A 27,867-nucleotide genomic window follows, 5' to 3' on the forward strand; every position below is an offset into this window, starting at 1 on the left:
GTTTAAGGTTCCAGCTTTATCTCATTGAGTTAAAATGCATCAGAAATCACTAAGAGTAGTTGGTCTTTAGTAGCAGCTACTTTGGTCGCGCAATTCTGATAAAAAATAAAAAATGTCCAGAGCAAGAAAACAAAACATTTCACCTGCAACATTATTGAAGGATTTTGTGTTTTCATCTACAATCATTTGCTTCCATTTCTTACAAACTGGATAAGAAATGATTATCCAGTTTGTAATTCCCATAGTAAAAATAATATAGGAATGATTTTTAATTCCTATATTGCACAATTAAGTATGTTTGAAATAAGTTTTTCTTACATTTTTTGCCTCAAACTTGTTTTTACTTTACAATTTTGCTCCAATTAACACAAAGTTTAGAGACATTAAGATGTTTCTGACAGCAATGGCCTAGTCAAAGGACAGAGGAGAAACCACAAAATGTTTTCCTTTGATTGCTGAGAAACGAGCAGAAATGATGTGCTGGTTGGAATAGATCAGGGGTCAAAGTTCAGTCCTTGGGGCCGCTCCGTTTCCTCCAGATCATAGACGCTGCAGGGCAGCCAGCGACCTCCAGTCTGGAGTTTGACCCCTGTGGGAAACAGGATCAGATCAACAGGAAGTAAAGCCACACTGGATTACCAAAATAAAACGGAACCCAAACATGGAAACTTAAACCGTCCAAAGTAAACAGAATCTTTTATTTTTCAGTAAAAATCAAACTTTGCTGCTTGAACGTCTGGATGAAGCGACTGGTGCTGTTAGCATTACAGCTAGCATTAAACTACTTCCTGTTTCCTGCAGGCCGACGTCCAGCAGATATTTAGGATCTGAACGGAGATAAAGCAGAAGACGGACGGGTTTAGGGTTCTGGTTCTGGTTCTGGAACAGGAGAACGTTCTTCGCTCCAATAAATGATTGTTGGACATCAGAAGATTTTATTAGAAGATGACAAAAGTCTGAAGCTTGGAAGCAGAACCTTTCACAGTAAAGCTAGTGCTGTTTCTACATGATGGAGGTGAGCAGAAGTCTTCAGCGTCTGCAGGTTCCTACAGCAGGACGCAGGCGGACGACCGCTTCCTACTGAGCATGCTCAGTAGGTTCAGGCTGATCTGGGCCGGGTTGAAGTCCTGCGGGTCGGAGCGGCAGGTCCGCCGGTCGGTCCCGCCCTTCTCCCTGGAAGTGACCCGGTACCGGGCCTTGATGTTCCTCAGAGGGTCGTGGTCCGGGTCGACCCGGTCCGGACACCTGAAGGCCTCCTGGACGACGCGGCCCTGCAGGGTCAGGCCCACGAAGCCGTTCCTGAAGGTCAGCATGCGGACGAGCGGCGAGTAGACGAACTGGACGCACAGCAGCTTCCCTGATGGAGACAAACAGACGCATCGGACCAGAACCGGACCAGCCGGAGAGAAGAAGACCAACTGGCTCAGAAAGATACACGGTGGAGGGAAGGAAGGAAGGACCAGTGCCAGCCAGTGGTGAAGTTCTGGTTCTGAAGGATTGGTTCGACGGCGGCCATCTTGCCGTGTCCCTGTTGGGTCCTGTAGTCGCCTCACCTGACGCGACGTCCCAGACCTTGACGGTTCGGTCCTGAGATCCGGTGAAGACGAAGCGGTCGCTGTCGGCGAAGGCGGCACAGAGGACGCCCTGGAAGAGAAGCGTCTGGTTGGAGCGGAGCAGAGTCTGGGTCTCCTGTGGCCTGAACCCGTCCGGTCTCACCTGGTACTCCATGGTGTGGTCCAGCGGGTCCAGGGCCAGCGGGTCCAGCGGGTCCAGGGCCAGCGGGTCCAGCGGGTCCAGGGCCCACAGCCGCAGCGTGGCGTCCTGGGAGCCCACCAGGACGTGCGTTCCCCAGTTGCTTGCCGTGACGCAGGTGACCCCGGAGCTGTGAGGCTGCAGGTCGGTGGCGACGCCGAGGCCAAAGTCGTGCAGCCTGACCTCGCCGCCGGCCGTCCCGTACAGCAGCCGGCGGCCGGGCAGCAGCGCCATGTGGGCCGGGGGGCCGTGGAGCGGCGGCAGCGCGGCCGTGGCCAGGGGCCCCTCCACGGCGGGGAAACCGTCTCTGCTGCCGATCTGGAACAGGCGCAGCGCGTCCCGGTGGGCGACGGCCAGCAGGCCGTCCTGGGAGCCCAGGGCCAGGCAGAGAACCGGGTCCAGGCCCTCCGGGGGCGGGATGCACAGCGTGTCCTGGGGCGACGCCAGCGGGTAGATCAGCACCGTGCCGCTGCGCAGGCCGCACAGCAGGAGGCGCTTCTGCTGCGCCAGCTCCAAGCAGCTGACCTCCGCAGACACCGGCAGGCGCTCCGACACGGAACCTGGGCAGAAACGGGCCGGGTCAGAGGAGAACCCGGATCCGGAGTTCTGGTCGGGGCCCGTTCAGAGAGCCGCTCTGACCTGTGCGCTTGTTCCAGCTCAGCACTTCCCTCTGGTTCTGGTGGCGCACGTAGAACACCTGATCTCCATCTCTGGTGACGGCGGAGTGGGCGGAGCCTGCCGGGATGTGGGGGAGGGGCTTGTGGCTGCGGTCATAGGTCAGACTCCACAGCTGGACCGAATCCGCCGCCGAGGAGGCCGAGACCGCCCAGTGGCCGTCGAGCAGCAGGGAGGTGACCGGAGCGCTGCAGCCGCACAGAGTGTCCACTAGGCGGCCGCTGGTCACCGACCAGACCTGACCAAACCAGACCACAGGAAGTTACTGCCACTGCATCCTGGCTTCCTTTCACAATAAAAGCTTCACTCATTCTTTCTTTCATTTTATTGACAACCTGCCAGTTTACTACAAACACCAAAAATCCAGTTCATAGAAATATATAATACAAACAGCAATCCCTCCTCCAGCAGAACCAGAACCAGAACTGGGCTCAATATCAGCAACTGGACGTCAGAGAAGACAGAGCAGAAGAACGGATCTAGAAGAAGTTTCTATGTTAGTGAAAGGCGGCTCGTTTAGAGACGGGTCATGATCTATAGAAGTAGAGCGGTTAGATTCTGGCAGCAGTCGCTCAGTTGATGTTGTGGTTCCTGGGAGCAGAACCGGACCGGATGGAGCAGAACCGGACCGGATGCTCATCCTGCTCCGATGGTTTTACCATCTGGATGTTCAGGATGTCTCATGAATCGGCTTCCCTTCCTGCTGTTAGTGAGGAAGATACCAGCTGAGCTCAGCGCTCGGTTCTCACTCGGATCAGCTGATCCGCCGCTCCAGTGACGACGCGTCGGCCGTCCAGCGACACGCAGGCCGATAAAACCTCATCGTCGTGCTGCAGCTCCAGGAATCGGTCCGCCGAGTCGCTGCAGACGCGGAACAGGCTCAGAGTCCGCTCCCATCCTGAACACAGCGGCAGGAAACACCTGGGTTTAGCTGGACCTCAGGATCAGAACCGGTCCAGTCGGGTCTCTGCTACCTGCTATGAGGATCTTCTCATCCTCTGAGGCTGAGAAAAGAGACGGAAGCTCAGGAAACTCTGCCACGGTTTGCTGTCCTGTTCTGCAGATCTGCAGACAGGAAGAACTTGTGAAACAGATTCATCACATCCAGACTGACCATAGAAATATTATCCTAGAACCTCAAACTGGTCCAGGTTCAGTGGAAAAACTCACCTGATGCAGGAATCCGTCTTCTGACACCACGAATAACGAGCCACGTTTAGGCGACGTCACTGAAATCACTGGACTCAGGCTCCGGGTCAGCCGCACCGTCGTCTGGCTCCCAGTAACCGGGTCAAAGATTCTGACCCGGTCCAAGTCGAGCAGAGACACCACAAAATCTCCCAGAACCCCCAAAACCAAAGAGCCGTCCTCACTGTGGATCTCGGTTCCGTCTGATGTCCAGACCTTCACCTGCAACAGCATCATGATGTGTTTAACCCTAAACACATCATGAGTAAGGACTGCACATGAGTAAGTGCAGTCCTTACTCATGATGCAGTAAGGACTGCAGAAAGCCTGTCTCTGTTAGAAGCAGACAGAACCTCAGACGGACTTTGGACTGAATGCATCCAAAAGACAAAGGGATCCAGAACTTTATGGCGACAGAGAGATGAAGCTAAAACCCAAAAGCCCCACAGAGGAACCGAAGAGACCAAAACCCGAATCAGCTAAAGTCCAAGGAACCTTCAGGAACAGCAAAGCCAATCAGGCTCCGCCCACCACCTACCTGCATCCAGGTGTGGACAAACAGCAGCTGGTCAGACACCTGCAGGTGAGCCGAGGAAGGGGCGGAGCCAGCAGGCCCCGCCTCCTGGATGCAGAACAGCTGCTGGCCGCTCTTTAAGCTCCACCTCCTCAGGGAGCCGTCTGCAGCCAATGAGAGGCAGTGGGCGGAGCTTTCGATGATCTTTACTGACAAGATGGCCGCTAAGACAGACAGGAAGTAGCCGTCATGGTCCGATCTGAGCTGTAAGAAATCTCATGTGAGTTTTCGGACCCACCTGACGGTCCCTGCAGAACCTGCAGGAGATGTTTGTCCAGGAGGCTCCAAACCGCCACCACGCCGTCAGCTGACCCGGTGACCAGCAGCCGCAGCGCCGCGCCCACGGCCAAGCAGAGCACACCTGGAAACAGCCACACCGCGGCTAACTCATGATGCTAACTCATGATGCTAACACATAATGCTAACTCATGATGCTAACTCATGATGCTAACTCATGATGCTAAACCCATGATGCTAACTCATGATGCTAACTCATGATGCTAACCTCATGATGCTAACTCATGATGCTAACTCATGATGCTAACCTCATGATGCTAACTCATGATGCTAAACCCATGATGCTAACTCATGATGCTAACCTCATGATGCTAACTCATGATGCTAACTCATGATGATAACCTTATGATGCTAAACCCATGATGCTAACTCATGATGCTAACTCATGATGCTAACCTCATGATGCTAACTCATGATGCTAACTCATGATGATAACCTTATGATGCTAACTCATGATGCTAACTCATTATGCTAACCTCATGATGCTAACTCATGATGCTAAACTCATGATGCTAACTCATGATGCTAAACTCATGATGCTAACTTCACTGTGAGCTTTAGACATGGTGAGCAGAACTCACCATGTCTAAAGCTTCAGAGGAACCGGGACGTTCAGAGGAACCGGGACGTTCAGAGGAACCGGGACGTTCAGTGGAACCGGGACGTTCAGTGGAACCGGTTCTGGTTCCGTGTTGCTCCTGGACTCAGGAACCGACCGAACCTCTTGGACTTTTATCGGCTCTGAGGTCACAGAGGTTTGGGAAATCGGCCAACGATCCTTAAACCGTGAACCACATAAAAACTCACATCTGCTCTCCTCTTGACCTCTGACCTCACGCTGTCTGACTCTGGTCACCATGGTAACCGTTACATATCCCTTCAAAATAAGATGCAGATGGGCCACAAAACCAACATTTTCCTTTTATAAACATTTAACTCAGGATATCGACTGATGGACCCTGAGCTGTTTCTCCTGCTGGAGACGCTGAAGTGATGCTCAGGGAGACACTGGGTCTCCATGGTGATGCAGTCTGAAGCGTCATTGGCTCATCAGGTCACCTGACCATCCAGAGCAGCTTGGACTGTGGGAATCAACCCACCGGGACAAACCCATCCTCCTGCCTCTCTGGGCCTGCAGACAAACTTTCCAAAGAATCTGTTCTGGTTCTGTTCATTTTGCTGCTTGTGGATCAATGTTGGCGCCAAAACGCCACCGAGAGAATCCGGTAAAGGATTTTCAAAATAAAAGACCCTCCAGACTCACATAATTCATAAAACGTAAATATTTCATTATTTGTTGGTACCGGGCCGTGGACCAGGGATTGGGAACCACTGTGGACATGAGGGACCTGGGGGACATAGAGGACATGGACATGATCGTCTGTTCCATCCACTGACGGTTTGGCGCTCTGACCTCTGTGGGGTGCAGTCAGCGTGTGCTGCAGCGCCCCCCCTGGCTGCTGCAGGAAGCTGCTCCTCGGGATCAGAACCGGCTCCGGACACGTTTGGAGCCAATCGTGGCACTGGCTGCAGATCCGACCAATCACGGTGCAGGAGGTGGAGGCCAGGGAGGAGAGTCGGGCCAGCAGCTCGGAGTAAAACACCGACCGCTCTGGAGTCAGAGGAAGCACAGCGGGTCACCCAGAACCGACCCAAACGGGCCAAAACATTCCAACCCAAACACACTGACCCATATGACCTGACAGGACGTCCAGGCTGGGCTTCATGAGGACCAGAGTCTCCCGGACCAAACCAGTTTCACAGCAGCTCATGTACTGGGAGCACTGGTCCAGGTCGCTGATCAGGCTGGACACCCCACAGACCCGGATCTGACAGTAGAGCCACTCGGCGCTGCCTGCACACACAGAACCAGGAGACACCGGATCCACTGGTGAAACTGGACCGGGACTGTCTGAGGAACCTTCAGATACAAACATCTGGCTCCCTGCTGTGCTGGAGCTTTGCTTGATCTGAGCACGCTCAGTTCAGTCATGCGTCGTACCTACTACTTCCTGCCGTAGCTCCTCCCACAGACCGCCATGCAGCAAGTGATGCGGCAACTCCTGGAGCTTTCGGACATTCGCCAAGCCTGGAGCAAACCACAGCGGCTGGGGCGGGACCTGGGGAAGCAGAGAGCCAATCAGAACTCGGCATCCACCCTTATTTGTTTCATCACACAGAGGGCGCGCTCAGACAGCTCCTCGTGTCCACCAGAGGAGTCCTGGTACCTTCCTGTCGGACAGCAGCAGCGTCAGACCCGGAAGAGCCGCCGGCTTCAGTCTTCCAGACCAGCGACCCAGAAAATACTCCGCCAGGATCCTGTGTGTCCGCTCCCGTCGCTCTGGTGTCAGATAGCGGGCTTTGACTACTTCTGAGAGAAGCCTAGAAGAAGCTTGATGTTACTCCATAAGAACTGAAGCTGCTCCTGGACATTTGGACATGGAGGACATCTGACCGGCTGCTGAAGGCCAGCATGGCGACTCCGTCGGTCCACCGGACCTCCAGCTGGTCCTGCAGGTCCCGCTTGAGCCGCGCCCACAGGAGGGGTGGCATCCGGATTAACGACGGTGTCAGAGGCAGGGAATACCTGTATACCTCGCTGATGATGTCATCATCCAATGACATGACATCACGCAGTTCCGCCTCCATCAGGCCTCTCCTGTAGAGTTAGGACAGAGACGGTTGGTTCAGATTTAGTGGATCATCATGAGAACCTCCAGGTCTGATCCGTATCTCTGCACTATTGGATCAGCAGGAACCAGAACCAGGAAGCTGGTTCTGGTCCAAACCTGAACGGTGGAGCAGACGCCGTTCTGCCGTTTGCTTTCATTAACTTTGAAAACACTTGGCTAATGATTTTTCCATTCACTCTGTGACTTTGTCTCGTTTTTGATCCTTTGACTGAACAAATAGTTCCAACCACAGGTTGGATTCCAGGTGAACCTACCAAGACCTGGAAAGGTTTCTTCTTCACCACATCCTCAACTGATGCTCTGCCAGTTTCCTCACCTCGCTAACACGATGCATCCCAAGGCCCCGCCCACCAGCTCCTTCCCATGTTTCTCCTCCAGCTTCAGGAGGAGCTGTGACATCACTTCCTCTGAGCTGGAGCCCAGCAGGAGCTCTGTTGGCGGTGTGAAGGAGGTGCAGTGCTCGGCAGCAGACAGGAGGAGCTGAAGGTGGAGAGGAGAGCCGGAGGCGTGGAAGCTCTGCAGCACCGCGTCCTTCTGCTCCCGGGTCAAAGTTCGCCGAGCCGCCTGCAGACGGGACTCCACGATCCGCTGCCCTTCGTCACGAGACAGACGGTCCGCCTCAAATATGCTTCCTGCCGCGCCCGGCCTCAGCCGCATGCTGGCGAACGCCTCGCTGGCGGTTTCCACGGAGAGCAGCAGGTGGACGTTTGGAGGCACGTCTGCGGGCAGCCAGGCCAACCGGTGGGCCTGGTGTTGGTCTGCCAGCTGCTCCAGGGAGTCCAGGATGAGGAGCAGAGTGTTCCCCTGCTGAGAAACCTTCTCCAGCGTGTTCTGGAAGAGCCGCTGCAGCTGCAGGTGAGAGCTGACCGACAGCAGGGGGGGCGGAGCCAGGCCACACGCCAGACACACCTGGAGGCAGACGCTGTGGACGACATGGTTGATGTTTGGTCTCTGAGGATGATTGGCGGCCAGCAGCCTAATAACCAGCACCGCCTTGGCCTCCAGGACACCTTGCATCTCCTGTGCCAGTTTGCACAGCAGAACGGTCTTCCCCATCCCAGAGGCGCCGTGAACCACCAGCGGACCGTGGCGGACGGGGCTGGATTCCCACATGGCGAGGCAGATCTTCCCCAGAAGACCGTCTCTGCCCTGGAGACTTTTGCTCAACTTGGCAGCCATGACGGCGTGCCGCCTCGCCTCTTCAACCACCCAGTCAAACTCCTCTCCATCCTCCTCTGTGCTTCCCCAGATCTTCCTCCCGTCCTCCCCCGCCGGTTTGACCGCCTCACTGATCCGAGTCGTCATCTGGGAGACGAACTGCTGGCAGATGCTGTCCAGGTACTCGGCGTGTTCCTTGCGTTTTGGGTCGATGCTTCCTCTGTTCAGCTCCACGCAGTGCAGGTTGAGGATCTTCTTGGACGTGGCGTACAGACGTGACTTCAGGCCGGTGAGCAACTCCTGAGCTTCAGCATCCAGCAGACCACCCGCAGTGAGGTCCACGAACTTGGCCAGACGTTTGGATCCGTCCTTCATCCTTTGCCGAGGAATCTCCCGGACGAAGAGCAAGGCAGACATTTGGCAGTTGTCCTTCCAGACGCCCTCCTCTAGGGCCCGTTCTGTGACTGGATGACAAGCAGAGAAATGTTAGTCCTCCTGGACCAAAAAGACAAGCTTGGGGACATGTCCATGCCGGAGGACATTTCTCACCCGACGAGTAGAAGAGCCGCTTCTGCTGGGGCGTGATGTCTCCATCCGTCTCAGCCTCAGCGGCTGCAGAGCGCAGCAGCTGCAGCAGTTGACTCTCTGTAATTTGCCAGGACTGAAGGTCATCGTCATGGAGCTTTGCCACCTCAGGTCGGAGGTCATCGTAGTGTGGGAATCGTGCAGCGATTGGCTGGAGAACGTAGGTGGGTGGCACAGAGTTGCTGTCCTTCTGAAACCACTCTTGCAGTTGCTGAACACCTTCTGGGTTCTTGGACAGCTTGGACAGAAGAACCTCAAACTGCTTTTCTGGGATGAGACGAGGAAGAGGTCGGTGACCGTACCGGCTCCCCAGCAGGCCCTTTGGAACCCAAACATGAGGACATGAGGAGAAGCAAAGCAAATGTGATCACATGGACAGATGCAGAACATCAAAGCACAACCAGCATCACCGAGGCGTAAAGAACCTGCAGCGTCACTTTCTGGACGTACAGAATCTGTCCTGCCGTTCGTCAACGATTTCTGCAGCAGTTCTCTCATTGGCTGCGGTTCTGCCAATGAGAGAACGTTGGGAACTCACCACGAAGGCCGGTCCAGCAGAAACCTTCTGACTCGTCTGGATCTCCTGCAGGACGATCTCGCTGGCCTCATGGTCTCCGTACGGGAAGGTCCGGATCCCCCAGCTCAGATCCACCACCTGCACAGGAAGTGACGTCACTCACAGAACGCTTACATCATTTCATGGAGATGTTTTCTCTTGGTGCTGAGTGATGAAGGACCGACCTCAAAGACCAGACCCAGACGGCGGCAGAACGAAAGAACCTGCGGGTACGCTTGGTCCAACAGAACCTTCCTCTCCACGCTCATGTCTGCACGGAAACCAGGGAGGAGACGTTGCTGTCAGAACCAGAACCGACACCAGAACCGACACCAGAACCGACACCAGAACCGACACCAGAACCAACAGCAGAACCAGAACCGACACCAGAACCAGAACCGACACCAGAACCAACAGCAACCAGAACCGACACCAGAACCAGAACCAACAGCAGAACCAACAGCAGAACCAGAACCGACACCAGAACCAGAACTGACAGCAGAACCAGAACCAACACCAGAACCAGAACCAGAACCAACAGCAGAACCAGAACCAACAGCAGAACCAACAGCAGAACCAACAGCAGAACCAGAACCGACACCAGAACCAGAACCGACACCAGAACCAGAACCGACACCAGAACCAGAACCGACACCAGAACCAACAGCAGAACCAGAACCGACACCAGAACCAGAACCGACACCAGAACCAGAACCGACACCAGAACCAGAACTGACAGCAGAACCAGAACCAACACCAGAACCAGAACCAGAACCGACAGCAGAACCAGAACCGACAGCAGAACCAGAACTGGTGGATGTTCTGAGGGGAACCGACCCCAACGTTTCTGTCTGCACCACAGATCCATGATTTCATTTCCCATGAATCGTTTTGGTTTGAGGCTAAAAAACATTCAGTTTCATAATTTACAATAAAAGATTCAAACCAAAACTTCTCAGAGGTTTCGGGTCGGTTCTGGTTCTTTTTTACTGGCTGAGAAAGTTTCTGTGTTTCCATGAGGCTCCAGGTGTTTACCTGTCTGAACCAGAACCATCAGAAAACCCGGACCTCCAGAACCGGGTCCTGGAGCAGAACTGACCTGTGAAGCTGGAGCTAATGAAGATTCGGATCATGTTGCTGCCGGTCCTCTGAGCTCCTTGGCAGCGTCCCCTCAGGATGTCCCGCGCGCCGCAGCTTTGTCCCCCGTCCATGGTCTCAGACCGTCTGTTGGTTCTGGTTCTGGTTCTGGTTCTGTCTGTCGGTGCTGCTGCTGGAGGTTCTGCTCTGAAGTGTTGAGTCTCAGCGGCTGAGCTCAGGGCGGCATCTCCCAGGGGGCGTCGCTCGCAGCTGCAGCTCAGACTAATTACAGTGAGGAAGAGGAGGACAACAAGCCTTCATCATCTTCATCGTCTTCATCGTCCTGCAGGAACTGAAACACAAAAGACATTTATTTTCCGCTACACTGAACTGCAGCTGAGCCGATTTAATAGACATTATTATTATATTTATTATTATTATTATTATTATTATTATTATTATATTTTGTTTTATTGTTTTTTTTCTCTCTATTATTGAAGTTTTATTTTTCATTCCAACTTTATTATAACTGAAACATTAAATGTCAAATAAATCTGTCGTTTTATTAACTTTATGAAATATTTTCTTCTTGTCGTGTGATTTTTTTTTGTGTTTAATGTCCAGATGTGGAGAAACTTTGTGAACCCAGAAGAACCAGAACCGGTTCTGAGGCTTTACAGACTGTTGGGCTGCAGATGTTGGTCAACCAGAAGCTGAAAACAAACTTTGGGTTCTGAAAGCTCAGAACTTGCTGCTGTTTGTGCTGCAGTTTTGGCTTCAGGCTGTTTTGAGCTGCAGATCTCTGGGGATCCAGCTGACGACAACAACAACCTGCCATCACATGATCATGTTTCTGTTTCCTTTACAACAGTCTAAACGCGACTGCAACGTTTTTAATTTCTTTTATTTCATTTAAGGATGTTTTTTCAGAACATCCAACTTTTTGCTGTCGGAAACCCGTTTCCGCCGTTCTGTCAGCAAAATACAATAAATGATCTCGGTTCCTCAGATTATTATTTGATTTATTTATTACCAGATTGGCTTCCATAGATCCGCCTCTGTTGTTTTTGAGGCTTTTAAATGAGTTTTTAGGGGAAACAGTAAGTCCACCTGGTGCAGCTAACAGGAAGGCGACGGACCGCTGTGTCTCAGACCTTATATGGAAATGGGACCATTGCTCTCCGGAAGTGAAGGGGGCGCTGTTTCCTATATTATCCTCCCATTTTTATTTTGTTTTTTTAATCTGAGATATAGTTTCACCTTTAGGAAGGATTTTCTCTCTCAGCAGGTATTTAAACTTCTCTTTTATTTACTGCAGCTCACAGTTTTAACAGATTCTGTAGCTTCCTCTGTTCTTCTAAATCTGCTCCTCAGTTGCATCTTTTGGGCCTGATGCTGCCTCTAGTGGCGTGGGGAGGTAACACAACTAATATCATTACATTACTAAATCGGAATAACACAAAGTCTTATTTACTATCAATTGCAACATTACTGGAACCATAAACAATATATTTTCTAAAATATTTTTTAAATTTTCTGAACAATGTAGAGTTAATTAAATGACATAAACAATACATTTATAATGTGTACATTATAAATAATATTTATATATCTCCATTAATTATAGGAGGAACAAAAGAAACAAGGACACATGAAAAGCAACATGATGAATTATAATAAAAAACATTTAAATGTATACATGAAGAATTTAACTGAGCAAAAGTCAATGACAAACACATCTGGTTGTTAAACAGATTTTATGGTGCTGTGTATCATTTTTGTTATTGGAGTTTTACACACAGAAAAAAATAAGATTAAACTATTTGATCTAACATGGTGGAAAATTTCCTTTGAGTTTAAAACAATAAAAAAAAGACATGGAACCACAGTATCAATAATTTTTGCATAGAGTAAAACACTGGAGATGAAGCCAGAACCAGAACCTCTGGAAATTAAAGTTGAACTTTGGGAACCTGAGTTCCTGCAGATTAAGCTAGAACCAGAACCAGAACCAGAACCTCTTCAAATAAAGCCGGAACCAGAAGAAGCAGAGGAACCAGAACCTGTGAGGGGGAAGGAGGAGTGTGATGTTGTCTCCATCAGTCAGGATGAAGAGCAGACTGGTTCCTTCCTGGTGAATATTGGTTTTAAACTGGACCAGATGGAACCAGAACCAACAGGAGCCCAGCTGATCTCTCAGGAGATCACTCCACCTGGCAGACCTGTGGGTGGAGTGATCGTTCATCTGCACCTCCACGCGGAGAGAAGCTTCTCCTGCCCCACCTGTGGGGAGCGCTGCAGCGTGAGTCATGTGACCCGCCGCCTGAGGAGGACACACCTATGGCAGAAATGCAACTATCCAGAAACTCCATTTCTGAAGATGGATAGTTTAGTAGGATCCATCAAGGCAGAGCTAAATGATTCTGTGCAGCTGACAGAAACAAAAGGTTTAAAATTAATAATATAAGTTTTACATAATCTTAACAACAATGTAAATACAGGAAGAAGAAAACTATTGAATTGTTCGTGTAAATGTTTGTGTAGTTTTATTCAAGGAAGTTGTGATTTGTATCAGAATCAGCAGTTTGTTCTGAATCGATTAGTACTTCCTCCGTCCTCCACTAGGGGGCGTTTCCTGTCTGTCCATCAGCTGATTTTCATCTTTAGCTCACAAACTGTAAATATGTGGATTTCCAGCTATAAAACGTGAATCTTTGTTTCCTCCACTGTTTGTGTTGAACAGGAAGAAACAACAACATGCTGAGGAAAATGGAACCAACATAAGTAACTGTAATCTGATTACTGACGTCATTGTGATCAACTTTAATTATCTGTTCGCTCTTGTGTCATTTCTAAACCTTCTGGCTTTTCAAATCTTTTACATGTAGATTTATATGTTTAAACTTTTATTTGGTGTATTTCTTAATCCAGTAACAGTTTTAATAACAACTGAGTCGAAATAAAATTCAAACACAAACTTTTTGGTTCAGATTGTTTACATTTTCCAGCCGTTTCACTCCCGTCCAGCAGGGGGCAGTATGAGGATGTTATGAGCGCGTCCGGGTTCTGCTGCGGTTCTGTTGCGGTTCTGCGCAGCAACAATGTGTTCCGTTGAGCCTCTGAGGGAGTTTATCAGAGAGAGACTAACTGCTGCTGCTGAAGAAATCTTCACCCAGCTGGAAAAACCATCGTCCGGTACGAGGAGGAGATCGACCGGCAGCGGAGGCTGCTGGACCTCAGCTGGACCCGAACCGAGCAGAACCCCGCAGGTCGGTCCGCTGGACCTGGTAAAGCTCGGAACCAGCTTCTGTTTGTCACAGGGTGGTTCTGATGGTCCAGTGAGAGGTCCGGTAAACGGAGCCAGATCCGATTCTATAAACTCTGAATTCATAAAACTGGACCAAGCGGGTCAGAATTTGGACCTGTCTCACCAAGCTGGTACCAGGACCATGGGTTGGTAAGTTCTGGTTTCACCAAAGGAAAAACATCCTGAGATCCAGAGAGTTAAATTAGAATAAAATAGCAGACAGAATATTAATTAGAAGTTCTGAATGTTCTGCTCAGAGTCGGTTGGTCCAGCTCAGGGTGACCCGAACCCTGATCCAAAATAAATCTTTATTACACAGAGAACATAAAAACTGTTGCTGCGATGAAGTCCATGAATAAAGAGAAGAAAATATCAGAAAAGTTATTATTGCTCATATTGAAACCATTCGATGGTTAAAACCTTAAAACTCATGGATTCCCAATTTAAAGCTTGAAAATCAGTTTTTACTGTTCAGTGATGTTTTGTTAATAAGTTGTGACTGTTTCCCTCAGATGGGATTGAATTGTTTTTCTGTTCCGTTTTAATCTTCGCTGGGTTCTGCAGACGCAGCGGAGCAGCATCCGTTCTTCTTCTCTGATCTCTGTTTCTCCTCCAGTTCCCCCGCAGACCTCCACCTGCAGGCCGGTTCTGGACGAGATGAGCTCTGGTGTGGACCCGGAGGAACCAGAACTCCCACAGATTAAAGAAGAACAGGAGGAATCAGAGCATGAGCTGGACAAAGATGAATATGTAGAAGTGCACATTGGTGAGGATGAGGAGGAGCTGGTGCTGCAGCAGGAGCAGGAAACTGACCCAGACAAACCAGAACCAGAGCAGAACCAGGCCCGGTCCCAAAGCTCTGCTGAGGCTGAGAGGGTGGATCAGAAAAGAGGTGATGAAGAAGCAGAGAAGGAACCTGGCAGTGTAGGAACATCTGTCAGTTCTGAGGCTGGGACCGGTTCCGACCCGAATAGAAAGCCCTCTCAGTGTGACGTGTGTGGAAAACATTTCACTCAGAGTTACAACATGAAGGCTCATCTCCGGATCCACTCAGGCGAGCGGCCGTACTCCTGCCAGGTCTGCGGGAAAAACTTCATCAAATACGACAACATGCTGGTCCACATCAGAACCCACACGGGTCAGAAACCTTACTCCTGTCCGACCTGCAGCAAGCGCTTCAGCCAGCGCAGCAACCTCACCTTCCACATGAGGATCCACGTCGACGACAAGCCCTTCACCTGCAACACCTGCGGGAAGAGCTTCACCTCCAGTGGTCACCTCACCATCCACAGCAGAACCCACACAGGAGAGAGGCCCTACCTGTGCAACGTCTGTGGGAAAAGCTTCAGCCAGAGCGGCGGCCTGTCGGCCCACCGGAGGACCCACACCGGTGAGCGGCCGTTTACCTGCAAGGTGTGCGACAAAGCCTTCATCAGGAGCGATGAGCTGCTGGTCCACATTCGAATCCACACCGGGGAGAAGCCATACACCTGCAAGATCTGCTCCTGGAGCTTCGCCCGCAGTTGCCACCTGACCACCCACATGAGGACCCACACCGGGGAGAAACCCTACTCCTGCCGAATGTGTGGAAAGAGCTTCAGTGAGAACCGCGGCCTGACCGCCCACGTCAGAACGCACACAGGCGAGAGGCCCTTCTCCTGCGACACCTGTCACAAGGCCTTCACAGACAAACGCAATCTGACCACTCATGCCAGGACCCACACGGGCGAGAAGCCCTTCTCCTGCTGCATTTGTGGGAGGAGCTTTGCAGAGAACCGGAGCCTGACGGGCCACATGACCACACACACGTGGGAGCGGCCCTTTTCCTGCAAAGTCTGCCAAAAGGGCTTCACTCAGAGCGGCAAGCTGGCCGCTCACATGAGGCAACATAGAGAAGACAACGTTTAGGTGCACCTGCTGATTTTATTCAGAAGAAGAAACTGGGAAACAGAAGGAGCTTCTTAAGTCATTGTGTTTGTAGGAGCATAAAATTCCTTTAGGGAATAAATTTGGTCGGTGCTAATAAGTCATATTTTGGGCTTCTGCTGAAATTTAAAAATAATTTCAAAGTCCAGTTCTGGTGTCCTGAGCATATAGTTCAGAGCCTCCGCTCACAAAGTAACTCCTGGCTAGCTCGCCATATTTAGCGCTGGACTCGTTAGGTGGTCCGACTGCAGGGAAGACTCTCCGTCTACCTGAACTGTCCTCTTGTTGCACAAAGGTATCTGCTGTTTGTTGAACTGTTTCAACCCAGAACCGGTGGACGTGATATGTGATTGGTCAGGAGTTTGTAGATGAGTTTTATGTAGAAATGCGCTCAGACAGCAGAAATGATATTTCACGAGTTCGCTTCCACTATCTGTTTGTGTATCCGCAGGCGACATGAATAAATGTCTAGCTGAGGCATTTTGTCCCCGGAAGCATGTTCCTGCGCACTCTTCCTATTGCCCATATATGGAAGACGCTGTGACAGAGCTGACTCATTATGGAGGCAGGTAGATCGCCAAAACTGAGAGGTTGGTTTTGATTCTGATTCCTCATCTTTGAAGGCGACATCTTTTTAGAAGGAGACACACGGAGATTTCACTTCTGAGGAGGTAAAAGCTGCTGGTCTAATTTTATCTGTTTTGTGTGTTGGGTGGGCTGCTACTGTTTCAGTTTAGTTTTGTTCAAATTAGAAATATTTCTTCTGGGTATTATTATTGATTAAAATTAGTGGTGTGCTGATTGGCCGGGCGTTGTATAGGGGGAACTTGGATGGCCCCTGACCATCAGGGGGCCTCCACAATTTATTTTTTTAATGTGTTCATAGAATTAAAAAAAAAAAAAGTGGCCCTGTCAATTACAAAATTAATCCTATAGTGTTTTCTAAGATTGTTTTTAGCAATAAAAATGAAATGTTCCCCCTCCCAGACCAAAAACACACATTTGCCCTGAAGCCCCTGGATCTGCAGGAAACGGTTCCTTCCTGTTTGGAGCTGCAGGTGTTCAGCAGCAAGAACCACTGAGCCTGTTACTGTCCTGCTAAGAAAATAATAAAATCAGGTTTTCAAAATAAAAGTGTGAATTCGTAACCCAGTTTTTGTCCGAGAGGCAGGTAGACTGTGTGAGATTATCAACCTTTAGCATAGTTAGCTTAGCTACAGACTGTTAGCCTCCTTTTCACTAGCATTTAATGAATTAAGGAAAGAAATTACCAACATATTGATATATTTAACTTGAACCTTTTACTACTTGACAACAGGTGAGTTGGTCAGCAGCAGCTCTAGTCCTTCCTCTGCCGAGTGAAATTAAAGCTGCAGTAACTTTGATAAAACATGTTATTTTACATGTTTGTTAAAACTGTCATGTTGACAGTATGGTATAGAAAAAATCTGTGAAAAATCTATTTCCTCTGCTATCTAGAAACAACCAATCAGAGACAGGAGAGTTTTAGCGCTGTCAATCACTATCTCTACCTGCAGAAATCACACTAGTTTATTATTAAGTGTGCAGCATATGCATTTATTATCTCTATAGGTTCTCAGGACATGGCAGAACCACTACAGACTTCAACATAAATACATTTAGAGTCAATGTTTATGAGAAATTTTATCAAGTGGAGTCATTCATTAAAACTTGTTTTTTATTGTCTTAAATTTGTGTAAAGGTGATTTTATCTATGCCACTGAATAAGCTCATATCTAAACATTTATGTTTTAGTTTGACCTTTCTGGTTCTCAGTAGTTTGCTTACAGACAAAAACATCTTTGATGTGCTTTAGAACTTATTAGTCATTTTGGTCCTGCAGCTTCTTGAGAAGTAAAAAGAGGAATAACTTGATTTAGCTCGTTAATTCATTCCTCTTTTTTCCTGAATTCTTGTGTCTGTATAAATGTGCAGGAGAAAGAGCAATCATATGACGTCAGACTTCAGATATCCAGAGTTTTATCCAGAGAAAATCAATGCAAGAAGAATGTTACAATAAGCATCTCACCTAGAATATCAAAAGTCCAAGATGTGACAAAACAGAAACAATTAACTGAGTAAAAAGACAAAAGATGCATCTTCTGGGAAACTCTCACTCAGCACAAAGAGATTCAAACTTCTGCTGCAAAACAAACCATTTTATAATAATGTGTATTCTCCTCATTTAAATATATGCATTAGGAGGTGTGTTTTCTTTGTGGGCTGTCTTAATGTTAATTTTATTACCTCTGAGACCCACTGAAACACCCAGCTCTTCTCGTACCAGGCTCCTTTAGGCGATCTGATTTATAGCGTGGGTCTGGAACGTTATCTCTGCCTCAAAATGATTCAACTAGAAACCAGTTGGTGTTTTTTAAACAAACTCGCACAAAATGTAATGCTTAATAATGACTATAAGTTGGATCTAAAACTAATTAAAAACATGCTTTTTAATGCTTAAAGAAATATATTAATATGTCTGATTATATGTTGTAATGGACTTCTATAGTTTTTAGTGTTTGCCTGAACTATTCAACCCTGAGTAAAGAATTTATTGCCCTGATAGCCAATACACTCCCTGTCTGAAATGTTCCTTAAGGAGTATAAGACTGCTTTCTGATTAGGAATTATGTAAGTTCAGAGAGTCACCAGTTGTCTTAGCTTGGATCTGTATCTAAGTTTATCTTAACCTAAAAGTTAACTTGTATACTATTGTGCTACTTTTAAAATTCTATTTCAACAAGCTTGAACACAATAAATACTTTTTAAAACGGATTTTATGATACATTTCACTGTAACTTTGCTGACCGACCCAAAATTGCTTAAAAATGTCCCTATTTATGCCTCCCGCACCCCCCCTCTCTCTCTCTCACACACACACACACACACACACACACACACACACACACACACACACACACACACACACACACACACACACACGCAGCTCCTGTCTGCATGCTGGTACCGGTCTGACCAGTGTGAACCTGGACCCGAATCCCTTCTGCAGCAGAACCAGATAAATGTCCAGACTCATGTCGGGTTGTAATGGAAACCAGCCCAAATTTAGACTTCGTTTCAGACTTCTGGTGTCTTCTCCGATATGATCAGCAGAGGGCGCCACATGCCTCTTCGGGCCAGATGAACTCCAACCCGCTTCATTAGTTGGGAAGAAAAGCGGTCAGAACAGGTGTTATGCCGAGAAATGCATGCCTGCCGAGAATTGCATCCCCTGTCGCGGGAGCGCGCATCGCTCTAAACTCTCGCATATTGACGAGTAAACGGGCTGAAATCCGACCGAAGAGGAAACTTTTAAAAATATTGGTAACATTATCACGTTTATTAATCATGTAAGCGCTAAAATTGTGGGTTTTACTTCGCAAATTAATTAAAATAAACACTGATTTTTTTACGTTTATTGAGCCATATTTGTCGAACGTTCTTCAGTGTCTGATGAACAAGTTCTCCGCAGCTGCTTTGAAATTCCAAGATTTTTCTTTTAACACCATAATAGCTTAAAACTTTACAAAACCGAGGCCCAATCCCAATTACGTAGAACATTTTATATTACGCTTAGCTGTCTAGTATATTAATGTAGGGGAGATGCATTTTAATTTCTGAGCCTGCTAATATTTGCATCCCCTGTCTATTGTCCTGTTCATATGAAACTTATAGTGGTAACTCAGGGAACAAGTGTCATTATGTAGAAAAAATGTAATTTCCAAGTTAGCAGGGGATGCAATTTTTGGCAATATGGATTTCTAGCTTGCCAAAATTTGCATCCCCCAAGTTTTCATCAAATATGATCCAATTGAGGTGAAACTCATACCAGCAGTTCTTACAACTACTCTGGTCATGTAGGACAAGTTATTTCACTCTTAACTCTGTGTTTCTCCAAGTTAACAGGGGGATGCATTTTCAGGCAATGTGGAATTTCAGGTTGCCAAAATCTGCATCCCCGCTATTGTCATCAAATATTATTGAATGCATCTGAGAATGTGCTCAAAATGAAAATTGTCAGAAAATGCATGTCCTGCAATTTGGAGAATTAGGATAGTAATGTGTTATATGAAATGTTCTAGACAATGACACGTATGCTCTGAGCTACTAGAGTGACTTTCAAATCTGTACGACACTTTTGAGCTGAAAAAAAGGGCATGCAAATATCGGCAGCTCATAATTTGCTATGCCAAAAAATGCATCCCCCCAAGCTTAAAAAAACAAACAGTTATGAGTGAAATAGCTTTTTCTATATAATCACATTTGTTCCCTCAATTGCTGGTATGAGTTTCATATCAATAGGATAACATTTGAGGAAAAAAGAGAGGGAAAGCATATTTTGGCAGGTTGATAACAGGCTGTGCCATAAAACGCATCCCCCTGCTAACGTGTACAAATAAAAAATTAAGAGTGAAACAACTTTTCTACATAACCAGAGTAGTTCTATGAACTACTGGTATGAGTTTCACCTCAATTGAATCATATTTGATAAAAATAGAGGGGATACAATTTTTGGCAAGCTAAAAATCCATATTGCCAAAAATTGCATCCCCTGCTAACTTGGATAAATAACGAGTTAAGAGTGAAATAACCTTTTCTACATGACCAGAGTAGTTCTATGAACTACTGGAATTAATTTACTATCATTTCGAAAATATTTCATGAAAACAGGGGGGGATGCAAATTTTGGCAAGCTAGAAATCCATATTGCCAAAAGTTGCACCCCCTGCTAACTCTGAGAAATAAAGAGTTAAGAGTGAAATAACTTGTCCTACATGACCAGAGTAGTTGTAAGAACTGCTGGTATGAGTTTCACCTCAATTGGATCATATTTGATGAAAACTTGGGGGATGCAAATTTTGGCAAGCTAGAAATCCATATTGCCAAAAATTGCATCCCCTGCTAACTTGGAAATTACATTTTTTCTACATAATGACACTTGTTCCCTGAGTTACCACTATAAGTTTCATATGAACAGGACAATAGACAGGGGATGCAAATATTAGCAGGCTCAGAAATTAAAACGCATCTCCCCTACATTAATACACTAGACAGCTAAGCGTAATATAAAATGTTCTACGTAATTGGGATTGGGCCTCGGTTTTGTAAAGTTTTAAGCTATTATGGTGTTAAAAGAAAAATCTTGGAATTTCAAAGCAGCTGCGGAGAACTTGTTCATCAGACACTGAAGAACGTTCGACAAATATGGCTCAATAAACGTAAAAAAATCAGTGTTTATTTTAATTAATTTGCGAAGTAAAACCCACAATTTTAGCGCTTACATGATTAATAAACGTGATAATGTTACCAATATTTTTAAAAGTTTCCTCTTCGGTCGGATTTCAGCCCGTTTACTCGTCAATATGCGAGAGTTTAGAGCGATGCGCGCTCCCGCGACAGGGGATGCAATTCTCGGCAGGCATGCATTTCTCGGCATAACACCGGACCTTCTGGGTCTGAGTGGAAGTCACTGGGTTCCAGTAGAACTCCGCTAATAATAAAAAAGAACTGTGCTCTTCCTGCGGAGCCATGCTTCACATTTTCTGCTTTAAACCTCCGTCTTTCTCAATAAAGTTAAATTTTCATCAGAGGTTTTATTGTGAAACTCTGATCGGAAATGACGCTTCCCTCTTTAATCCCTATCCGCCAGTCTGCCTTCATTGAGCCATCCGAACCAAACCGAACCGAATCCTTCTGTGAAGCATGGGGCCGACAGGTGAGCGGCTGCGGGCCGGTTTCGCGGCACCGGGAGCGGTTTGCGGTAAAAGGCGTTTTTCTGTGGGGATTTCAGGGTAGTGGCTTCAACCTGCGGCAGCTAGCTGACAGTTAGCATCATGCTAACACCTGTGACAGGTGGTCAGAGCTCACCTGCAGCACGCTGGTTCTGAACCGCTGTCAGTTCTGATAGATAAAGTCAGATAGATAAAGAAGTTATTATGTCTGGAGTTATTTCCGGTAATGTGTTTTCGTTTAATTCAAACTTTCCGATCTGTGTAGCATGTTGCTAACACTGGGAGCTAACAGATTCATCAGCCGCTCCCGGCTGCTAAACCTGTCAGATTATTGATTGTTAGTTGATTATGAGGTGATCAGGTCCAATCAGAGCTTCTTTAATCACTTCTGGAATAATACACAATTATTTTATAAATAATTATTACAAAGATTAGCGATATTTTGTAGCTAAGACTGGAATTATTAGGTAAAATAATCCCCCAAAGGGTCATAAAAACCTTTTGCAAGTTTAATGTCCTGATTATGATTTTTAAACATTTAGTTCACACTCATTTAAAATTACTGCATAAATATATGAATAAGTGGAGGTCAGAGGTCAAGCAACATGGCTGCAGTAAACAATATCTTCTTCATTTCAGACCCAAACATCAGTTTTTCTGTCTGACTACTAAAACCTCCAGATCATTTTTAGTGTGGTTTGAATATTTCTTATGATCATAATTGTTGGTTCAGAGATTAGATTTTAATACTGTTACTTTGGCCTCATTGCAATATTATTGGTCTTTATCTTTATTTTAATCAGGCATCGACACAGCCACCTAACCGATCCATGGATTTCAACCACCTGAACAAGAAGAATTAATGTTTAATTAACTTTTATTAATGTAAACGAGAGTTACATTTATGTTTAGACTAAATGTGTTGAATATGTTTGGTTAATAATAATGTATTCATTCATTAATTATTCAATTTGTTATCACATTTTTATGTATAATTCTTATACATTTATATTGCATATTGTTATATTTGCACTTACTAATATTTACAGCTTGCATGGAGTAGCTAGTCAGCAAATAAGCAATTTCCCCAGACGGATCAATAAGGTATATTCTATTATATTAATAGGACAGATTGACTATTAAGATGGAAATAATTTAGAGTCAGAATTTACATTAATTAATCTGATGGTATAAAATGAAATGAGTTAGAAAACTGACCTGGATCATTTATATAATTTAAATTCATTTACTTTCTGTTTAATAATATTTATTGTTCGGATGTTTGTCGTTACATTCATTCACTGATTAGTGGGATTAGAGAGGGGTCCTCGAGAATGTAGCTGACCATGGAGCTGCCTGATTTTCATTGTTTTATTAAAACCTGATGGTGTTGAGGTTGTGTCTGGTAGGAAGAAATCTCCATGGAGAAAAGCACAAACAGTTTGATCTGCAAGACAACTCTGTCTCAGAGCAGAACCAAAATGTCGTAAAACTCAACTTCACGTTCATAATGACATCTATAAAGAAAGACTACGTAACTATCACTCAACACTAAAACATGCAAGGTAGGCTTTCTTTGCAGATGTTATAAAAAAAACATCAATAATGCTCGAACTTTATTTGCAACAGTTGACAGGCTCACAAACCCTCCTGTGACCTTACCACCTGAATCCAATCTAATGCTGATGGAACAAGTTTTCCAGCTTCTTTTCAGAGGAAATTTAAAAAATCAGAGGATTAATCTGCACATCAACTCTAAAGCAGAACCACTGCTGAACCCAAACAGAACAAATACAGGAAAAATGACCCATTTTCAACTACTTCATTATAAAACCCTAGAAGAAATTATAAGTCAATTAAGTTCAAGCTCCTGCTGTCTGGATGTTCTAGATCTATAACTCTAGAACATTTCTTTAAGAAAGTCCTGCCTGTTATTGTTACTGATCTGATCCAAGTAGTAACTCATCTCTCACATTGGGGAGAACCACGGTGCTGGTTCTGTTGGACCTCAGTGCAGCTTTTGACATATTACTGAATGGACTGGAGAGTTGGGTTGGACTCTCTGGTTCGGTGCTCGACTGGTTTGAATCCTACATAAAGAACAGGAATTTCTTTGTTTCAATTGGAAACTTCTCATCAAAGAGGTCAAAGGTCACATGTGGGGTACCCCAAGGTTCAATCCTAGGACCCCTCTTATTTAATATTTATATTCTCCCACTAGCTCAGGTCATAACAGGAAATAATATTAGCTACCACAACTATGACACACAGCTCTACATTACGATGTCACCAGCTGACCTTTGACCCCATCCAATCACTGAATAAATGTTTAGAACAGATAAATGTGTGCATGTGGCAAAACTTTCTCCAACTGAACAGAAACAAAACTGAAGTCATTATTTTTGGACCTAAAGAGGAACGATCTAGAGTTATAGATCTAGAGTTATAGATCTAGAGCTATAGATCTAGAGTTATAGATCTAGAGCTATAGATCTAGAGCTATAGATCTAGAGTTATAGATCTAGAGCTATAGATGTATAGCTCTAGATTCTAGAGTTATAGATCTAGAGTTATAGATCTAGAACTAAAGATCTAGAGCTATAGATCTAGAGTTAATGCACAGCTTCAGTTATTACAACTAAAAACTAGCGATCAGCCTGATACCTGGGAGTCGTGATGAACTCACACCTGAACCTTCAGAGTCACATAAAGATAGTTACAAAGTCGGCCTTCTATCACCTGAAGAACGTCTCCAGGATTAGAGGACTAATGTCTCAGCCAGATCTAGAGAAACTCATCCATGTGTTTATCTTTAGTCTCAGTGATTATTGTAACAGCGTCTTCACAGGCCTGTCCAACAATTCAATCCTCCAGCTGCAGCTGATCCAGAAGCTGCTGCTCGCGTTCTCACTAGAACCAGGAAAATAGAGACATAACAGCAGTTTTAAAGTCCCTCCACTGGCTCCCTGTAGCTCAAAGAATAGATTTTAAAATACTGTTGTTAGTTTATAAATCACTGAACGGTTTAGCACCACAATACATCAAAGATCTGCTGTTGTTGTATCAACCTTCCAGACTCTCAGGTTCTGGTTCTGGTTCTGATCTGCATCCCCAGAACCAGAACCAGAGAGGAGAAGCAGCTTTCAGCATCTATGCACCAAACATCTGGAACAAACTTCCAGAAAACTGTAAAACAGCAGAAACCCTGACTTCCTTTAAATCTCAACTAAAAACCAGCTGATTAGAGTTTGATTAGAAATGTAATATGGAACAATGTGTTGTTTATTCTATGTTGCATGACTTTGTGTTCTTGTGTTTATGATGTAAAGCACTTTGAAATGCCTTGCTGCTGAAATGTGCTATACAAATAAAAATTGATTGATTTGTTGATAAAAATATCATTAACAGGAAATTTATTCATATTGCGTCTTAAGTCACAATTCACAAAATTAAGAATAAAAGTACACAAAAGTACTATATTTGTACTAAAATCTCCTGACTTATGTTTTATAAATGTTCTTTGTGCATTTTTTGGTGGAACCAGATTTAGGAAAATTCTCATCATAGAATGAAACTTTGAATATTTAAATAATTTGTTCTTCATAATCAGCCCTTCCTCAGTTGTTGCATTGATTTGGTGTGGAGAGCTTCACATTTTATCTTCTATTCATTTTCTTTTGTTTCCCATTAAAATAATTTTTTTTTTCTTTAAATGTTGCTAATTCACCAAAACAAAGTGAATAATAAAAAAACAAGCTAAAAAAAACTAAAGAAGCTGCTAAATGTGGAGACCATGTGGGGTCATGTGACTTTGGTGCCACGTCTTGATGTTCTGGCTTCTGATTGGCTGAGCATTCAGAGTCGCTCTTCCAGGCCCGTTGCAGCAGGTTTGGAGCATCTGATGTGTGATTCGAACCGTTTGGGCGTTTGGCGTGAATCCTCCCTCACAGCGTGTTCACCTCCCCGTGTGTCCAGGTGACGTGGCGCTCGGCGGCCCGGCGGCAGTCTGCACGGAGAACCGTCTGCGCTGGGACCTGAACCCGGAACAGATCCGGCAGCGCGTCGACGACCTGATCCGGAACACGAAGGAGGTTTACGACGGCGTGGGCCGACTGGAGCTGGACGCCGTTACCATGGAGAACACGCTGAAGGCGCTGGCCGACGTGGAGGTGGAGTACACAGGTGAGTCCGCTGGGGGTCAGAGGTCACGCCACAGCCAGCTTACTCTGCTCACATGGTGTCTGGGAGAGATGGAGCCCTCGGCTGGGGTCAGCCGGTGATCTCCTGTTTTGTCTCTGGTGGAGCCGAGTCAGCAGAGCTTGAATTAGAGCGATGGTTCAAATCCCATCAGCAGTTTGGGGACAAAGCAGCTGAACCAGCAGCAGCTTTGTTCTCCATGAAAACATCTCCAGCTCCTGATTGGTCCGTTCCACCTGCCTGCTTTCATTCATTCCAACATAAAAGTTTTAATTTACAGTTTTTTAACAAATTCAAAGTGAAAATTGTCTTTTTCTCCAAACCAGTCCAGCTTAAAAGTGGGTCCAGACTGGGTCATGTAAGAACCCGATCCGGACCGGTCCAGTATTATTTCAGAACACCTGAGGCGGCTTCTTCCTCTGCAGGCGGTTGGCGCTCCCTCTAGTGGAGGCCAGAGGTTCTGCAGATGGAGTCGATCCTGCTGATCTCTGGAGAACCAAACGAGTCCTGAGCTCCAGGAAACATTCATCAAGTGAAGTTGGTCTGATTGAAGGTTAAAGTTGGTCTGTTTCTCCCTCCGCTGTGGCCCCGCCCCTCCGCTGTGGCCCCGCCCCCCCCGCTGTTGCCCCGCCCCGTGCCTCAGTTCAGAGGAACATGCTGGACTTCCCCCAGCACGTTTCTCCCTGTAAGGACGTCCGGGCGGCCAGCACCGAGGCCGATAAGCGTCTGTCCGAGTTCGACGTGGAGATGAGCATGAGGGAGGACGTCTACCTGAGGATCGTCGCCCTGCAGGTGAGCTGATGTCACGGCCAGGAGCATCAGGTGACCTCTGACTCAGAGTGGCGTGGTGAGTGATTTCTGTTCATCTCTGCAGAAGAAGACGGAGGGAACCAGCATCGCTCCGGAGGCTCGGCGCTACATGGAGCGACTGGTCAAGCTGAGCCGGAGGAACGGCCTGCACCTGCCCACCGACACCCAACAGGTGGCGCTGCTTCCTTCTCTCTCCACTTTAAGCTGACTGTTTCACACCTGCTGAAGCAGGTTCTGGACTGAGCGGGTTCTGCTGAGGTTCTGGAGAACATGCTGCTCTAACAGCCTCCTCCGTCGTTCTTCTCCTTCCAGGAGATCAAGAGCATCAAGAAGAAGCTGAGCAACTTGAGCATCGACTTCAACAAGAACCTGAACGAGGACACCACCTGCCTGAGCTTCACCCGGGAGCAGCTGGGTGAGTCCTGCTCCAGAACCAGAACCTCCTCATGGTCCAGAGCTGAATCTGGAGGTTCTGGACAGTTTTCCATGATGTCCCAGTCTGAAGTGGTGTGGTTGTGTGGGACCACCAGGTGGGCTCCCTGAGGACTTCCTGAGCTCTCTGGATCAGGACGGCGACCAGCTGAAGATCACGCTCAAGTATCCTCACTACTTCCCCACCATGAAGAAATGCTTCGTTCCAGAAACCCGCAGGAAGTTGGAGGAGGCTTTCAACTCCCGCTGCAAGGAGGTCAGTTCTCCCAGGGCTGGGCTGGCCTGCTCCTCCGTGGTTTGACCTCTGACCTCCCCAGCTGTGTGTTTCCAGGAGAACTCTGTGATCCTGAAGGAGCTGGTGAAGCTGCGAGCTCAGAAGAGTTCCCTGCTGGGCTTCAGCACCCACGCTGACTTCGTCCTGGAGATGAACATGGCCAAGTCTGCCAAGAAGGTGGCCAGCTTCCTGGGTGAGGCCAGCAGAGCCACAGCACCGGCCAATCAGAGCTGCGCTCCGATTAGTACCGATGTTGTGCTGATATCTAACTATATACATGTTCCCAATGTTTTCCACACCGTGTAAGGTGTCCTGTCTGTCCCCTGTCTCTGTCCCAGAGGACCTGTCCAGGAAGCTGAAGCCTCTGGGGGAGGAGGAGCGCTCCGTCCTGCTGCAGCTGAAGCAGAAGGAGTGTGAGAAGCGAGGTTTTGTCTTCGATGGACAGCTGCATGCCTGGGATACGCGTTACTTCATGACCCAGGTAGGAGGCGCGCCCTCACGCCGCTGACCTGCGTGTGTCTCCAGGTTTTCTCTTTGGCTCTTGGTGAAGGCAGACGCTTTTTTTCTCTGCTCCCTTCCTCCCATCCTGCACTTGCTCTGTTTCTGTGTCGCT

At 47.0% G+C, this 27,867-nt stretch overlaps 3 protein-coding genes across 5 annotated transcripts in view; 2 read left to right on the forward strand and 1 right to left on the reverse strand.

The window, feature by feature from the left end:
• Positions 1 to 677: 677 nt before the first annotated feature.
• Positions 678 to 10,952, reverse strand: nwd1 (NACHT and WD repeat domain containing 1). Its single transcript, XM_055043874.1, is given in 19 exon segments — positions 678 to 1,357; positions 1,554 to 1,644; positions 1,717 to 2,312; positions 2,392 to 2,665; positions 3,177 to 3,325; positions 3,402 to 3,492; positions 3,598 to 3,837; positions 4,154 to 4,353; positions 4,428 to 4,550; positions 5,901 to 6,098; positions 6,177 to 6,341; positions 6,489 to 6,606; positions 6,715 to 6,868; positions 6,942 to 7,145; positions 7,496 to 8,820; positions 8,822 to 9,241; positions 9,461 to 9,577; positions 9,664 to 9,749; positions 10,578 to 10,952. Coding segments are annotated over 19 exon segments (4,974 nt in total). The 5' UTR covers positions 10,690 to 10,952; the 3' UTR covers positions 678 to 1,046.
• A 2,668-nt stretch (positions 10,953 to 13,620) lies between these two features.
• On the forward strand, positions 13,621 to 16,350 carry LOC129379219 (oocyte zinc finger protein XlCOF6.1-like). Of its 2 annotated transcripts, XR_008608155.1 has the most exons (3): positions 13,621 to 14,012; positions 14,479 to 16,083; positions 16,240 to 16,310. XR_008608155.1 is itself a non-coding variant. In XM_055059890.1 (2 exons), the coding sequence occupies exon 2, from the start codon at positions 14,520 to 14,522 to the stop codon at positions 15,768 to 15,770; it is 1,251 nt and encodes a 416-aa protein (XP_054915865.1). In that variant the 5' UTR covers positions 13,621 to 14,012; positions 14,479 to 14,519; the 3' UTR covers positions 15,771 to 16,350. The 2 variants fall into 2 exon arrangements, 1 of the variants encoding a protein (XP_054915865.1); XM_055059890.1 differs by having other exon boundaries at positions 14,479 to 16,350.
• A 5,064-nt stretch (positions 16,351 to 21,414) lies between these two features.
• Positions 21,415 to 27,867, forward strand: part of thop1 (thimet oligopeptidase 1) — a 10,340-nt gene continuing 3,887 nt past the window's right edge. Inside the window, exons 1-8 of one of the 2 annotated variants that reach the window (XM_055059416.1) lie at positions 21,415 to 21,525; positions 25,517 to 25,723; positions 26,382 to 26,530; positions 26,613 to 26,720; positions 26,861 to 26,963; positions 27,079 to 27,236; positions 27,312 to 27,447; positions 27,593 to 27,735. In XM_055059416.1, coding sequence (XP_054915391.1) covers positions 21,513 to 21,525; positions 25,517 to 25,723; positions 26,382 to 26,530; positions 26,613 to 26,720; positions 26,861 to 26,963; positions 27,079 to 27,236; positions 27,312 to 27,447; positions 27,593 to 27,735 — 1,017 coding nt within the window. In that variant the 5' untranslated portion in view covers positions 21,415 to 21,512. Of the gene's footprint in view, positions 21,571 to 25,516; positions 25,724 to 26,381; positions 26,531 to 26,612; positions 26,721 to 26,860; positions 26,964 to 27,078; positions 27,237 to 27,311; positions 27,448 to 27,592; positions 27,736 to 27,867 lie in introns of both variants that reach the window. The other variant, XM_055059413.1, reaches the window with a different exon arrangement.

This window comes from Poeciliopsis prolifica, unplaced genomic scaffold, assembly GCF_027474105.1.
Source record: "Poeciliopsis prolifica strain line A6 unplaced genomic scaffold, Auburn_PproV2 SCAFFOLD002, whole genome shotgun sequence".
In the NCBI taxonomy this organism is placed as follows: domain Eukaryota; kingdom Metazoa; phylum Chordata; class Actinopteri; order Cyprinodontiformes; family Poeciliidae; genus Poeciliopsis; species Poeciliopsis prolifica.

Bases quoted from the DNA above. Each gene is read 5' to 3' on its own strand.
- LOC129379219 (XM_055059890.1), top strand. From the start codon at position 14,520: ATGAGCTCTGGTGTGGACCCGGAGGAACCAGAACTCCCACAGATTAAA.